Below are 16,446 nucleotides of genomic sequence, written 5' to 3' on the forward strand. Positions count from 1 at the left end.
CTGAAGAGGAAGAAGAGAGTTTATTAATTTTTGAATTGGCATATTATGGAGATAGCCTATAAGTTCAGGCCCTCACCTCTGACTTGCTCCATGAGTTAGGACAGAAACCCCCACCTTGCTAAATGACTGCAGGACCAGGCTCGTGGCCTGCGCCCCCAACTCAACAAGAATACTTAAAGGAGAAGGCAGCTATAGCTGCAGAAGTGTTTTGTGCTCTACTTATGAAACTGAATTCTTTGTCACGTTTATAAATTAAAAAAGATACTGGTGGGTAAATGAGTCACATGCAAAGGAGCCGTTCTACCTCTCTGACATCATCAGTAACGGTTAATGCTCTCCTGTGCAGTGCACTAGTCTCTTGAGAACTTCCAGTGCATCCTTAGAATGAAAGGATGTGTGCTGATTGGAACACAGAGATCTGTTTTATCTTACATTAAAATATGCTAGCACTGAATTTAGATCCATGTGTTATGAAGTAACATTTGAATTAGTCAAAGTTGAGAAACTTAATTAAGAATAATGTCTCTTGTTTTTTCCCCCACAGAAATATTTACAGGACTGAGCAATTTGATGACTAATGGACATATTTAAAGGCCATCTGGTACGGATCATGGCAACCAAAAAAATAAATAAATAAAATTTGTTACCGTTGGCAAGTTCTTATTGCAGTAGAATCATATGCTGAATGGTACCCCTGAGATTGTTTAACATTATGTATTCTAATAGGTACCCAGCCAATTTTGACTTAACAAGGGAAGAATACTTCAAATTGACTACCTGTTAGAAGAGATGAATCCCAAACAAACCCACGTGCAGAAAATGCCATTCAATTTCGTGTGCGTTGCTAAAAGAGAGACTTAAAAAACAAAGAAAGGAAGAAAAGGAAAGGAAAGGAAAGAAGAAAAAAGGAAAGAAAAGAAGTAGCAACTTAGTGTATGAGTGTGGCGAACGCTATGCTATGTATGTGTAGGGTGAAGTTTACCTTCTTACATAAAGAAAGGGTGCACCTCTGGGGTCACAACACAAATGACTTTAGGGTATAGCTAGTAATGTTAATGAGAAAAACTGGCCAGATGTGAAAAAACGACAACAAAACAATTGGACAGACAAAACTGCACCTTAGTGTTGAGTGTCAGTTAAAACAAGTACCCTTGGCCTCAGGATCTGGGAATACGTAGGGAGCAGAAGGGATTAATTGTTCCCATGTGGAGATATGGGTCCAGTGATGCCAGATTTTTTACAACTCTTCAAGAGACACTTTTTATGTGAAATCTTTTCATTTTGAAATGTTTACTCAGAATTCAAATTCAAGGGAAGAGTTAGGAAAAATTCTTGCAAGCCAAACAAAATCTACTTTGGGGACTAGATTTAGACCCTTGTCATAGATCTTCAATTTGTTCTTTCTGAGTTAGCTAAATGAGTTATGTTTGTAAGGCTGTAGAGGAAATCTTAATGCTTCCTAATATATGAATGAAAAAAGAGACTAGGTTACATTTATTGCTGAGTAGGTGAGGGCTTTAACTGTGACATCAGATTGCCTGTGTTTATATTTTGGCTGTGTTCCGTGGGCAAGTTACCAATACTCTGTGTGTCCAGTTTTCACTTCAGTAAAGTGGGAATGATAATGGTACAAATTTCATAGAGTTGCTGTAAGGATTCAGATGAGCTAATCTATATATAGTGCTTATTAGTACAGTGCCTGGCATATAGTAATTGCTCGATAACATTGGCTGTTGTTACTTCACAATAAAATGATATTCAGAGGATTTGCTTTTTGTTGAACTTGAAGAAAACATCCCCTAAGAATGTAGAGAGTTTGTTTTACGTTGAAGAATATGCGTTAAGAGGATAGATTCTGGAGGCTGCAAGCCAGGATTTAAATCCCTACTCTACTGTTGTGTAACCAGAGCAAGTTAATTAATTTTCCTAAGCTTTAGATCTGTTATCTATAAAATGGGAATAATAACTGGTACTTAAAAGTCATAAGAATTCAGTGAGATAATAACGCATAAGGTCAGCACCTGGCGTATAAGTCGATAAATGTTACTTGCTGTTATGAATATTCTTTTCCCATTCTTTAGAAGTTCCATATTTGCAAGCACTTTTTATTCATTTATTTATTTATTTTTAACGTGGAATCTTTTTTAAAATTTTACTTATTTTTTTGGTTGCATTGGGTCTTTGTTGCTGCGCGTGGGCTTTCTCTAGTTGTGGCGAGCAGGGGCTACTTTTCATTGCGGTGCATGGGCTTCTCATTGCGGTGGTTTCTCTTGTTGCGGAGCACAGGCTCTAGGTGCATGGGCTTCAGTGGTTGCGGCACCGAACCCGTGTCCCCTGCCTTGGCAGGCAGATTCTCAACCACTGCGCCACCAGGGAAGTCCCTGCAAGCACTTTTAAAAATCAATCTATAGAGACTTCCCTGGTGGTGCAGCCTGCCGATGCAGGGGACACAGGTTTGAGCCCTGGTCTGGGAAGATCCCACATGCCACAGAGCAACTAAGCCTGTGCACCACAACTACTGAGCCTGTGCTCTAGAGCCCACGAGCCACAACTACTGAAGCCCGCGTGCAGCAACGAAGACCCAACGCAGCCAAAAAAATAAATAATATAAATAAAAATAAATTTATAAAAAACCCCAAAAAATCCATTTATATCTCATTATATGTATTTGAAGAAATTATATCACCTAAAAAATTGAAGTATAATTGATTTACAATGATTCAGGTGTAATTATATCATTTTATTTAAATTAAGCTTTATCTTAATGAACCATATTACAACAATGGTTTTCAACAAGGGCGATTTTTGATTTGACCTTCTAGAAGATATTTGGCAATGTCTGGAGACATTTTTGGTTGTCACACTGCAGGGAGTGCAACTGGAATCTAGTGGGTAGAGTCCACAGATGCTGCTAGACATCTTGTAATGAACAAGACAGTCCTCTGCAACAGAGAATTATTCAGCTCAAAATGTTGCTAGTGCTGAGCTTGAGGAACTCTGCATTACAGCCATAACTACCATAAAATTTAGTTTGTAAAGTTCTTGCCAAGGAAAAGAAGGAGAGTTAGTTATATTTCAAAACACAACCTAAACTCAGATAGAAATTAACACATAAATTGAAATCTGTGGAATCATATTCAGTATTTTAAATATAAATATGTATGTGTATAAATATCCCTATTTTCTTCTGGTTACAAAAGTAATATAAGCTTGTGAAAGTTAAAAGACTGCAAAAGCATATAAATGGACAGTGAACATCCCCCCCTCTGTTTTTTTTTTTAACCTATTCCCACTGAAGACCATTGGAAATCTAATTGAGTTATATTACTTCAGAATTTTAAATACATGTGTATACTGTTCTATAATTTGATTTTTTGAAGTTAATGTCTTTCTTTTCTCTTCCTGAAAAATTCAGTCCTAGAGCTGCTATGTGGGGCAGAGCAAGATAGGCGTTCAGGACGGGTGGCCTGGCATGGGATGTCATGGCCCAAGCAGGGTGAGGAGGGCATCCGTGTGTGTAGGCAGCCCAGTGTAAGGTGTCAGCAAAGGCCAAGTGGAATGAAAAACACAAAAAGCAAGGCCTGGTGGAGGGTTTTGAGCCCAGATGAGAGAGGACACAAAAAGCAAGGAAGTGCTCAAAGGATGATGGGACATGTCAAAAGGACACAAAAGCTAGCTTAAAGGAGTCACAACGGAGATAATTTGAGCATCAAAGTAAGTGAAGTAAATAAAGTTAGTAACAGATTAAAACCCACTGAATAAAATAAGAAACTTTGCGTCCATTATGGTATAATAAATAAATGAATAAAATGAAAGTTTGATGAGAAATGGAATATTTATAAGTCAATAAATAACCTCTCCACCAAAAAATATTAATTAAAAAGGGAAAAATGGTAACTTTACTGTGGAAAAGCCTGGAAGATGTCACCTTAATTATATGATCAAAGTTAACATCATCAGTAGTGGGACAAATCAAAATTGCAAGCCACCTAATAAGATGCTGTGGTAGCCGGCTTCTCATCTCCTAGTATTCATGCCCTGGGGTAGTCTTCATCCATGCTGAGTTTGGCCGACTTGTGTAATGGATAGCATATTATAGAAGTGATGGTATGTGACTTCTGATGCTTAGTCCCAAAAAATATTGCTTACTTTGGGAGAAGCCAGCTGCTGTGTTGTAAAGACATTCAAGCAGCCCTAGAGAGAGGGCCACATAGTGAGGAGATGTTGTTTTTGCCAACAGCCAGCACTAACTTGCCAGCCTTGTGAGTGAGCCATCATGCAAGCAAATTCTCCAGCCCCAGTCAATCCTTCAGATGACTGCAGCCATTGCCAACATCTTGCTTGAAACCTCATGAGAGAATCACCCAGCTAAGCTACTTCTTTACCCGATGCACAGAAACTATGCAAGAGAATGTTTATTGTTTTCAACTATTAAGTTTTGGAGTAATTTGATATGCAGCTATGGGCAACTAATACAGATGCAGTGAAAGGAACACAGCGTTACTTCTGTGATATTCCTGCCAGAGATGCACAACCTGAATCTAGTCCTAATAAGCAGAAAACAAACACTAATTGAGAGGCATTCTGCAAAATAACTGGCCTGCAATTTTCAATAGAGTCAAGGGCATAAAAGTTAAAGACAGAAACTGTCCTGGAGTGAAGGAGACTGAATAGAGACGTGACAACTTTACATGCAATTGTCCATTCTGAACTTGTTCTTTTGCTATAAGGGATACTATTGGGACAGCTGGCAAAGTTTGGAGACTGAGGATTAGATGATAGTAATGTGTCAATGTGAATATTTTGATGATTGTATTGTGGTTATATAGTAGATATACTTTAGGAATTACACACAAAAGAATTCAGGGGTGATGAGACATCAGGTCAGCAACTGGTTACTCTCAAATGGTTAAAGAAAAAAAAGTTTTTTGTACTGTACTTGCAACATTTCTACAAGTTTGAGATTGTTTAAACATTTTTTAAAATTACATAAAAAGAAAACAATGTGTCATGGAATGTGACCTCGCCTATAAAAATAGACCCACCTGTCCTTTTTTAAGGGATGTATGGTACCACCCCCCAAATTTTACCAATCTCTTATTGATGGCATTTAAATTGATTCCAGTTCTGTGCTATTATAAACATCCAGTTATATGTTATTATAAACAATGTTAGTAAATATCCTCATAAACATGTTTGTGCCCTTGTTCTATTTTTGCCCAAGAACAAATTCCTAGAGTTGAATTTCTAAGTGAATGGATATGCATTCTTTAATCAGTTTAATCATAAGTCATTGTAGGAAACCACATAAAATCTCCTTGAAAGAAAATGAAATCAATAATTTGGTCATTATTTTCATTTGTTTTTTCCCCCACTAGAAAGTAATCTCTATAAGAGTGGAAACTTTATCTGTCTTGATTATCACCATTCCCAGCATTAAGATAGTCCTAGGCATTCAGTAAATATTTGTTACAGCAACAGTAAAAGCAAACATTTATTATGTGTCTGGCGTTGTTCTAAGGATATGAATTCATTTATTCCTTGTAACAAGCCTATGAGATAGGTGGTAGGATTATTTCCATTTTGCAGATGAGAAAATTGAGGCAAAGAGAGGCTAAGTACTTGCCCAGTTTCACAGGGCTAGTCAATGGTGGAGCCAGGAGTCCAGGCAGTTTTTCTTCAGTTTACAAGCTGTCATCCTCAATGTTATAATGGTTCTTTCTTGTTGATAAATGAATCGATAAGTGAATGGCCAATATATTTATTTGATTCTTTGATCAATTACAAATTTAAACTATCTTTTTGGGTTTTTTTCTTTTTTCAAATAAAAATGGAAAAGAATGGACTGCTCACTTGGTAAAAGCCAAATGAGTTTTATGGTCCTCTGTACTAGGCTGCACTTACTACATAATACTACTGCTCCTGGAATTAATATTTGTACAGGTATAAACTATACATCATTCTTACTAAGAATTTATTTATAATGTGTAAACAGAATATTTGCTTCGTATTACAAATAAAATAGTAAATCTGGGTCTGCCGCTTGAGTCTAGGAGGCAGAACCTTTATTACTCGTTTTTCAAACATTCTCTGCTCCCCATTTGGGCTCCCGTGCCCTGCACTTGGAATACACACTCTTCGTCTCTCACAGCGGAAACCCAACCACACTCAAGCTCTTGCTCAGAACCACCTCTTCCACTGAAGACTGCTTTACCTTTCTCTTTTTTCTTACCCTCCTCTTGAAGATTGAAATGATCTTTCCCTCCTCAAAATTCCCTGAGTCCCTTTTATAGTACTCTCACAGGAATAATACATTCTAAACATACCTTATATTACTTGTGAGAAGATGAGGATCTCCCTTAATAGATTATATTCTCTTTTACTTTTATTCATTTTATAAAACTCCAAAATATATTATAATATTTTGTACAAAATATGAAATTAAGTATGTTTTTTTGAATTATCTCAAGGAAATCTATGTTGAATTTTTTTATCCTAAACAAGAATACTAAGGTTTGAATATTATATATATACACACACATACATACACACACACATATATTCCTCAATTATCAGTCATTGTAAAATAAATGAAATGATTAGACATGATTTTTTTTCATATGATGATTTGTATTTTGTCTTTAGTTTACAAGGCATCAAGAAGCAAAAAGCATAATTAGCTTTCATTTCTATAAGACCTTTTTTGTTCTGTTCATGGCTACAAATAGCAACTTTGCTTTTACCCACAACTTCAGTTCCCTTTTCTTTTAGGGGGCGGTTCAGGGACATCAAAGGTAATAAAATCAATCAGAGGGATAAGTGGAATTTTTTTCAAAGACTAGTACTTAAGGGTGTGTTCCTGTTAGAGAATTTTAATACTAAATTTGTTTTCAAGTGTTTGTGTAATACCAAATCTCCCTGCCAACTAGAAGAAGGACTGTCCTTGAATCCTGTTCTGCATGAAATAATAAAATATAATCCCTTCTTCACATATATTTAAAGAAAAAGAAGAACTTCAGGGAATGTTAAGCATTGTCATTTTACAGGATTATATTTTGTTGTAAACAAAAGCAATAGCATAGCCTTCAGGCCAGTTGTTTCTCTTCCCCCGTAAGTTCTTTCCTTTACCCACAGGATTCAGACAAAGCTAAAGGCTTTTGTTCTGAAAGCTCACATAGCAAGCCAAAGAGAAAGTTCAAACAAATGTCATCAGTCTTTTAAAAATGTCATTGCTTGTGTAAATTAACTGTGGTCCTTGGTTGCTGGTGAGCCTCAAGCATCCTTGGATAGGTTGGATATTCAATCATGTTTTATTTATATTTGGTGTAAGGTATGTTTCTTCTAGAAAGCAATGACCATGAACTCTTCTGATTTAAAGTTTAGGTCATGCTTTTTTGTTTGTTTTAGCTTAGTTTTTGTTTGATTTTTTGTTTTGTTTTGTTTAGATTAGCTTCAGTATCTTGTGATTTCCAGAGGATGATTTAGAGGCTAACTTATTATTGTGGAGCACTTCTAAAGATCTTACTGATTTTTGCTTCTTACTGTTGTTCATCTGGCCAATGGATTTATTTGTGATTCACCAAATCATGTTTATAATTAGTGATTAAAATAGAACTTTAAGACATCTTTTCCTTTGAATGTATTTTTATATTGTGAATGATACATTTTAAAATAATACCTTGCTAAAATGTACATACTTGATACATAGTCTGAAATATATTCAAAACAAGAGTAAAGTCTAAACGCACATATTTTAAAATTTAGCCTAGTTGAGTCCTCTTGACAAAATGTTGAGATGTTGCATTAGTTCCGTATGGCCTGTCATTTATATTAATGTAAAGGTTTTGATCATATCCTTTGTATATAAAATTCATGTGGGAGCCAGCTGAGATTCTCCTTACTGCTTCTAATTGCATTGCATTGTAAGTCTCCAAACCTTATTCAGGAAAGAATATCTTTTGGGAGGCATGCCTTATAAGTAAGGAATTATTACTTTGTATATTAGATGCAGGATTTTTTAGTAGGTGCTTACATTTCATATATTGTGTTAGCTATAGATTTTTGATTTGTTTTAAAGTAATTCTGAGAACTTCAGCGATTACTTCTGTGGTGATCATTCTTGGCCGAGGGTATCTTGCTCCTTGGATCTATAGCTCTGTGATGCATATATGTAAACATGCCTTTGTTCTCAAAGTCTTTTTCTTTCTGATTACTGTTGTATCCAAGTGCTTTGTCTGTGCCTTAGTTTCTTTTTTTCCTTTTCTTGTGCCTTAGCCTATCATTTGTGTGAGTATCTTTGTTGACATTCAGCAGAGGTATTAAGTGCATTTTTGATAATAGAAGGGAGTGACATAGGAAGTAAGGAGAAGAAATCCCGAGCCTGGGGTGGATGTGAGGTAAAAGGGGTAAAGAAATAGGAGAGAAAAGGAGAGAGTGGGTGTGAGGGAGGAGGAAAGAGGAAAAGGCAGAACAGGGGCTATGGGGGTTTTTGAAATCTTGGGGGCTGGTCTTGGGGGAGGGAGATCAACAGACCAGCATTTTCACCAGGCTTGGGCTCAAGCTTGTGCAACTACTAATGTATTGAAGAACCTCAGCTGGGATTTGCTGAGCACAAACGCTGTAACGTGTTAGTCATCCATTATCTGCTTCTATTTTTGCAGGTTCTGAATGATGACTGACGCGGGTTTGTGTGATATCCCTCACAGTCCCTGTCATCCCCCAGTGATAAGGAACACTCACGTCTAGCCCCAGCACCAGGGCAGAAAGCAGCTCTGAAGGGAGGAGAGCTTCCGCTCGCGGACCCGACAAAAGTACCGCCTTCCCACGGGGTTCTGCCTGCGGCTCTTGATCCAGACACCTCGCAGCTCTCGCAGGCAGATGGTGTGTGGCCGCCGCCGGACGCCCGCCGCGCCCCGGCCATGAAGTAGCGGCTGCTGGCGGCGCCGCTGCCCGACCGCCGGCCCCAGCCCAGCGCTGCGCTGCCGGGTCCTCCCGGCGGGGCCGGAGCGGCGTGGCCATGGCTGGCTTTCGTCGCCTGCTAGTTCTCCTCCTTGTTTTTCAAAGCAGCTGTTTGGGTTTCAGAAGCCCACTTTCTGTCTTTAAGAGGTGGGTGTTTGTTTTTTGTTTTTAAACAGGCGAAATGTTGTTTGGATGGTTTCTGTGCATGCTGCTGAAAAACGTAATCACTTATGAACCGGAGTGTTGGAGAAATATACATGGTTGATTAACTTTGCTGAAATCACTTGGAATTTTAGCACAGTAACTTCTTGTAGAAGTCCCCCTTGCAGAAAAAGCCCACTGTTTTGTAGCCAAGCTGCACTGGCTTTCAAAACTCCACTTAGAAGTTGTGATCTCCAATACTTATCACTCCCTCTTGGGGAGATATTTCAGAAACTACGATATAGTCGTTTAGACTTGAATGCCTTCTTGTTTATAACAGCCCGAAGAATAAAATATAAAGGTAGGTAACTGGTGGGGAGAAGCAGATCATGGACTGTAATAGCTCCACGAGGAAATACTGAGCTGTATACAGGCGCCTCATAATTACCGTGTTAAATATTTATGCACCTGTACATTTGTAATTCACATCACAGTCTTCCCCCCACCCCCATAAAACTCCACCTCCTAGCAATATTACTGTTGGTTTTTTGTTGCTGACTAGTAATACTGGACATTCATAAAATAGTCACTTACTGGCTTGTAGTTAATATTTCTGCCATTAGAGGATTGACAGGCCTGTGATAATTATAATTTATTTATACTGTACTTTCATTAACTAGAAACAAATGTATATTTGACAAATTTTTATTGAATTAAGTTTTAAATGTAGGCTGCTAGGTTGCTTTGATTATATTTTGCTCTCAAGTTGGGTATATATTGCTCTTGAACTATACAATGCAGTTCTGAGAATATTATAGAATGTTATGTGGTTATTACATCTTTTCATTGGGTCTAAATCAACAATCTTTAAAGTCATAGAATTCCTTTTTTTTCCCCCTTTCTCACATCCAGGTAAGATACCATTATGTTCAAGGATATTGAAATTGTCTTCTTTTTTCAGGTTTAAAGAAACTACCAGATCATTTTCTAATGAATGTCTTGGTACCACCAGACCAGTAATTCCTGTTGATTCATCAGATTTTGCATTGGATATTCGCATGCCTGGGGTTACACCCAAACAGGTGAGAGGAATTCTGTATTTCATTATTCACATGTTCTGTATACAATCTATAATTAAAGCAAAGAAACTGCATTTACAGCAGTAGTAACGTGTTTGAAAAGTAGGCATTTGCTTTCAGGACTCCTCAAATAGGGCTAGAATAATTGAATATTATAAAGAGGAGTAAAATTTTTAAGGTAAATCTTTCAGTTAAATTTCTTTCTAAAAAGTTTCCCCATATTATTTGTGTTTTGAAATGTAACCTTGAAGATCTGTTTTGAAATTCTCAGTGGAGTAATAGCCTTCGTAACGCAGCATGTAAGTGTATATTAAAATATGAAAAATTATTCTAATAAAGGGAAATGATATTGAGCAGCTGCATCTAAGAGATTAGGTTGTTAAAATACCCTTCTATCGCAGCCACAAGTTGAGAAATAAAAGCATGTGTTTACTGCCAAGAATTCGAAAAATAAAACATTCCACACTTTTAAAAGTTTAAAAAAAACTGTTCATGCAGGTGGTTGATTGTGAGTTTTCTTTAGCGTGATTTGCTTGTCATAAGAGATATATTTTGAAGTAGTAGCAGAATTCATACCACCGTGACTTACACAGCATTTTGAGTAGAACTGGGTTGTTGCTAGGGCTTTCCCTATTTTAGGCACACACAAGAAGCTCAAACCCACTGCTGTCACATGAACAACGTGTTTCATTAAGCATAAAAAGGCCAGAATTAATTATGCTTTTCAGCCAGGCAGTGCAGGGATTTATGTGCGTCATTAAAAAAATAGTCTTCCTCTTCTGAAGGGCTGCAGAGACAGGGGAAGACCTGGGTGTTGTAGAGCTGCAGTGGCTGATGACTCATTGTTGCAGATAACAACATTCTATTTTTCTTTTCTTTCTTCTGTTTTAAAGTACTGAGAAAATAAAGGTATTCTGTGTATTGGGGAGAATTCTTTTGAAATTGACATTTGGAAGCTCTAAGAAAATACACGTGGTCTTTTTGAAGGACTAAGAATTGACAGGCATTTATTTGAATACAATACCCGCGTATGGTCTAAGTATCTATAAATAACTACTGTTGTCAAATTGGCCCTCACCTCCTCACCCCTGCCCATCCACAAATGACCAGGCAAATTACTTTTCTGTATGTTTAGTTATTAGTGTCCTGGCCTTTAATTTTATAAGGTCTTTATTTAGTACTTAGTAAAAAGAGATATAATGAGATTGGGAATAGGAGAGAACAATGATAGTTGCTCACTTATGAAATGTGATTCTTCTTTCTCTTCTCACTTTTAAAAGTGATTTTTCCTGTATATTTGTTTAAAGTGGCATTATATTACTTTTTAATAATATTCATGGGACTTCCCTGGTGGTGCAGGGGGCCTGGGCTTGATCCCTGTTCAGGGAACTAGATCCCACATGCATGCTGCAACTAAGAGTTTGCATGCCACAACTAAGGAGCCCGCCTGTTGCAACTAGGACCCGGCACAACCAAATAAATAAATATTAAAAAAAAAAAATTCACTAATTAGTCTTTAAGCACTCTTTTCCTACAAGAATATCATTATTTTCTCAAATAATCATTTGTTGTAGTTTGTTATTACTGTGTTTCTTCTTATTATTTTACAGTAAAAACATTTAAATTATTATAATAATAATAGGTAACTGTGTTGGGGTGAACATTCTCAGAAAGAGTCCTAAAGGAATTGATTATAAAAGACTGAAAAGGAACTCTATTTTCATAAAGTAAAATGTGTTAACTCATTTTTTTATAATCTTATAATTAGCAAAATAACTCTGTGGAAAAAAGAACATATATTAATAAGTAAATTACAGCTTGTTATTTTGCACTAGCTGCGTTCAGCTTTGCCTCATGCAGTGGACATTTGCTGGTTGCCTTCCCAGAATACAGTTCCTCATTGCTGCTTCTCTGAAACCATGTGGTTCCTGGAGCTGTCTACCCAGGATCCAGAGGCAGAGTATATAGACCAGGATTAGCAAATCACTGCATTCCACTTCTCCTTCCACAGTGACTGGTTGAGAAGAAGGTGTGTGACCTAGACCAGTCCAATCAAATCTTTTGCTGGGAACGCATGGTTTTGTTGCATGTGAGCAACGGGCATGTAGTTCTAGGGTCTGCTGAGTTCATGAGAGGAGCCATGTCTAGAACAAAACTAATACCATAGACGGCAATGCAGAAAGACTGAAAGAATAGAGGTTCTTGCTGACATTGCTACTTAGGCAGTTTTCCTTTATGTTAGCCTTTCTTGTTTCAACCAGACTAAGTTGGGTTTTCTCTGACTTGTAACTGAAACTGCCTAACTGGGTAAGTGATTCCCTTGTTCTGTCTGGTCAGCTCAGAACTGGTTGTTGAATGTTTCTTCCACTTTCCCTACCACTTTCTATTGACCACATGCCACGAGTATTTACTGACTTGATCCGGCTGACATACAGGTCATATACCTCATAAACCTTCATGAGAAGTGGTAATTATACTCCTGTTGAGTGTACCCAGGAAGAGATGGATACAGAAACCCCAGAAACCCTTTCCTCCTAAACTCTGTGTTCTTAGTGAGGAAGATCCAGAACTGTGATAGTGTGAATACTTTTGGTGAAGAAAGTATTCTTTTCTTAAAAAGCAGATGAAACTAAGTTTAATCAGATCCTTAAGAGGAAAGGAGCTAAGAAGGCAAGGAAAGAAAGAAAAAACAACTATTAGAGGACAGAAATAAACGATGGAAGGGAATAAGAACAGTTGGCCAAAAAACATGGAGAAAATGATAAAGAACAACCAAAAAAAAAAAAAGGAAAAAGAAATCAAGAATAACTATAATATGAAGACCAGAACATTTAAAAAATCATATAAGAAAAAATCATATAAGGAAAACATAGAAACAAGGAAGGGCCTTGAGAAGTTAAAATGTATTTTTTTTAATGGCAGAAGATCAAGAAGAGCAACAAAGGTTAAGGAAGGAAGGAACTGAGGACCCAGAACTTGAGTTGTTAATTGAGGCAGACCAAGTTGGTTAAAGAGATATATTCACTCAACAGGTTTTTTTTTCATAAAGTAAATCTTAAGTTTTGGCAATAACGAATGATGCATCAATGAATCTGATTTAAGTGTTTTCCTTGGGGAACTTGAGATTGTTAGGTAGGCTTGGATAGCGAAACAAGCAGATGTAGGGTAGAGGTGGAAAGAACCTTAGCTATAATTCAGATAGTACAGCTAACTAATTTTGTTGATGGAATACAGATCTAGATTGGTGTCTTACCAAAGAATATCCAGTCATGTCAGACCTCTGAGACGCAGTCCATTCAGCCATACCATAGGCTTCAAAGCAGCCTTTTAAAAAATTGCTCCCATTAAACCAGCTTCGGAGAGCCTAGGGAAAGTAGTTTATTATCTATTGCAATGTCAATTTTATATTCAAAGTGAGCTCACTCTTTGTCTTCTGACTTGAAATTTTAAAAAATAATTTCCATCCTCTTTAATAAATTTCTTGTTAATCAGTGTTTTTCAGGCTTTGGGAAGATTAGGGAGAAGAGTAAGCAGCTTTTAAGTAGCCTAGAATAGAGGTAAAGTAAGTAGAATCTGGTGTCTGATGGCACTGGCTTCAAATCCAGAGCCTTGAAGTGGTGATATTTTGAGACTCTTTCTTTTAGTACTTTTTCTTCCTCATTTGATTTTCTTTCTAACCAAGGGCCCCTGTGGGTTTTTGCTGTCACCAGCTCTCATATCAACAAACAAAATAATTTGATAAACTGCCAGCTCATGGTCATTGTAAGGTGCTATCATCAATTTGATGTGTTAACTATCCCATGGGGGTTTGATTATAAAATAAAATAAATAAGACATAATTACAGTGATTTTACATAAAGTATATTGTCTCAATATCAGCCAAATCTAGTGGGCTAGAATGTAGGTTTTGGAACCAGGCTGACAGCATTTTTGTCCCAGCTCTTGTAGTGTCAACTCAGGAATTTTCTTAACTAGCTGGTCCTGCTCCTTTATCTGTAGACAGAATAACAATAGTATGTACCCAGGGTTATTCTGAGGACTGAGCAAGGTAATACCAGTGGCATTGTTCAGTTGCCCTGTATGTGCTAAGTTCTTATAAAATATGAATTCATTGTTATTTTGTGTGTTGAGGGAAATGTGAAAGAGCCTTAAGATGAGAAAGAAATTGCCAGCCCTTTACTTTCAGTAATTACTTCATGGAGAAGGTAAGACATCATAATAAGGAGAGGAAAGGTGGCCAATGTAGAAAAATAGGAAGTATGAACTGAGGTAAAAGAAACCTGGGGAAAGTAAGCAAGGAAGTAAATCTTTCAGTGTGCTTATTCTTAAGTAATTTCCATTAAAAATAACCCTTATGATCAGAGAATGAACACTGAGAATGGATATATGTTTTTCTCAAAGTTCTTATATATCTTTTATGCCTAGAAAAGAAGTTATCAAAAGGAATTTCATAAGTATGAAACCTTAATTTTTTTCTATATTTATTTGAAATCAGCCTAGATTTCCTCACTTTGCTGACGACTTTGTACATTGACCTTATTAAAAAATTACTCTTATCTAGTGCAAGCCCTTTCAAATCCTGTGTTTACATAGCATTTTATTTAATTGTTATTTGTGCCACATAGGTCCTCTGCAGTCTTGGTTTAAGGATTCACAAATGTAAACTAATTTGTAAAAAATATAATTTTACAAAAATTAAATATTTTCTCTTGAACCTAATAACTTGAAACCATGTAATAATTGAATTTCTTTCCATTAGAATGTGTTAGGCTGCCATTTTCCTCCCTTATTTTGGGAGCGATTTGAGAACTGTGAAGGAATACACTGTTTCCTTTCTGAACCTCTTGCAAATTATGGTCTCATTCTTTATTTATCTTTTGAAGAGTCACAGATCATGCTTTAAAATCAGAAAGCGGTCTTCCTCTGTGTTCCTAAGCACAAATATCTATCACCAGGAGTGAAAGAAAATAGAACAATTCTGAGTTTAAAGATCAGACACCCCAGAGCAACAAGTTGAAAATCTTGAAATTAGAGCCTTAAGTTGTCACTTATTTTAAAATAATGGTGAAAGAATGTAGTCGTTGAAATAAAACCACAATGAACAAAATACTCCCTACAAAATTTTCTCAAGAGCTTCCCACGATGTTTCCCTTTGCTTTTTTCTCCCCAATGAAGAACCATGAGAAAATGTTTACTAATATATTTTAACTTTTTCATTTTCTAACAGAAGGGAGAAAGTCCGCTTACCTCCACAAGGCATGTACAACCACACAATGAGAACCCAGCTTTCACAGGCTTTTCTTACTGCACTAGTTTAAGAAATCAGTTTTAAAATATCAAGCCATTATCATAACATCACTTATAAACAGCATTTCCTCAGGATATATGCTTATCAAAGAGGTAATACACAAGGTAAATGCAGAATTGTTGTGGTGCTTTCATTTTATGTTCAGAATGCTGATTAAACTTTTTCATGTAAAGTCATTTAGTTATACAGAAGTTTGCCTTATGGCTGATTTGGGGGATATTGTAACATGTTAAATATATATATATATATTTTTTTTTAAGAATCAATTTTATTTATTTATTTTTGGTTGCGTTGGGTCTTCGTTGCTGCACATGGGCTTTCTGCAGTTGCGGCGAGTGGGGGCTACTCTTTGCTGCGGCGTGTGGGCTTCTCACTGCGGTGGCCTCTTCTGTTGTGGAGCACAGGCTCCAGGCACGCAGGCCTCAGCAGTCACGGCACGCAGGCTCAGCAGTTGTGGCTCACGGGCTCTAGAGCACAGACTCAGTAGTTGTGGCGCACAGGCTTAGTTGCTCTGCAGCATGTGGGATCTTCCTGGACCAGGGATCGAACCCTTGTCCCCTGCACTGGCAGGCGGACTCCCAACCACTGTGCCACCAGGGAAGTCCCAAATCTATATATTTTTAATTTAATCATTATGGGGGAAAAAAAAAACGTGTCCCTAGTTAGTGCTTAAAATTCAGGACAAAATTAGAAAGGAGCCCAGAAAAGTGAGGCTTTACTGGAATAATTTTCAGTTCTTCAGGGTTTGTAATTTACTTGTCTCCTCTCTAGTTATTAGTATGTAATAATATTTGCATTTTTAAAAAATAAAAACTCTTTTTTCTTTTGGACACAAAAATTAAAGGAAGGGAGACACCCCACACTTCCATTTCTCCATTTCCCCTCACGGGCCAGCTTGACTTTCCGCTTAAGCCTCATTGCACAAAAGGAGAAAATTAAGCCCAGCCTTCTGGGCATCAG

The 16,446-nt window shown here is 37.1% G+C and overlaps 1 protein-coding gene across 10 annotated transcripts in view; it reads left to right on the forward strand.

The window, feature by feature from the left end:
• Positions 1-16,446, forward strand: part of PAM (peptidylglycine alpha-amidating monooxygenase) — a 281,270-nt gene that overhangs the window by 119,951 nt on the left and 144,873 nt on the right. For 9 of the 10 annotated variants that reach the window (XM_057539715.1, XM_057539716.1, XM_007191819.2 and 6 more), the window contains 2 exons: positions 8,661-9,105; positions 10,061-10,181. In XM_057539715.1, the coding sequence (XP_057395698.1) occupies positions 9,017-9,105; positions 10,061-10,181 (210 nt within the window). In that variant the 5' untranslated portion in view covers positions 8,661-9,016. Of the gene's footprint in view, positions 1-544; positions 602-8,660; positions 9,106-10,060; positions 10,182-16,446 lie in introns of all 10 variants that reach the window. The other variant, XM_007191820.2, reaches the window with a different exon arrangement.

Source organism: Balaenoptera acutorostrata, chromosome 2, assembly GCF_949987535.1.
Source record: "Balaenoptera acutorostrata chromosome 2, mBalAcu1.1, whole genome shotgun sequence".
Taxonomy (NCBI): domain Eukaryota; kingdom Metazoa; phylum Chordata; class Mammalia; order Artiodactyla; family Balaenopteridae; genus Balaenoptera; species Balaenoptera acutorostrata.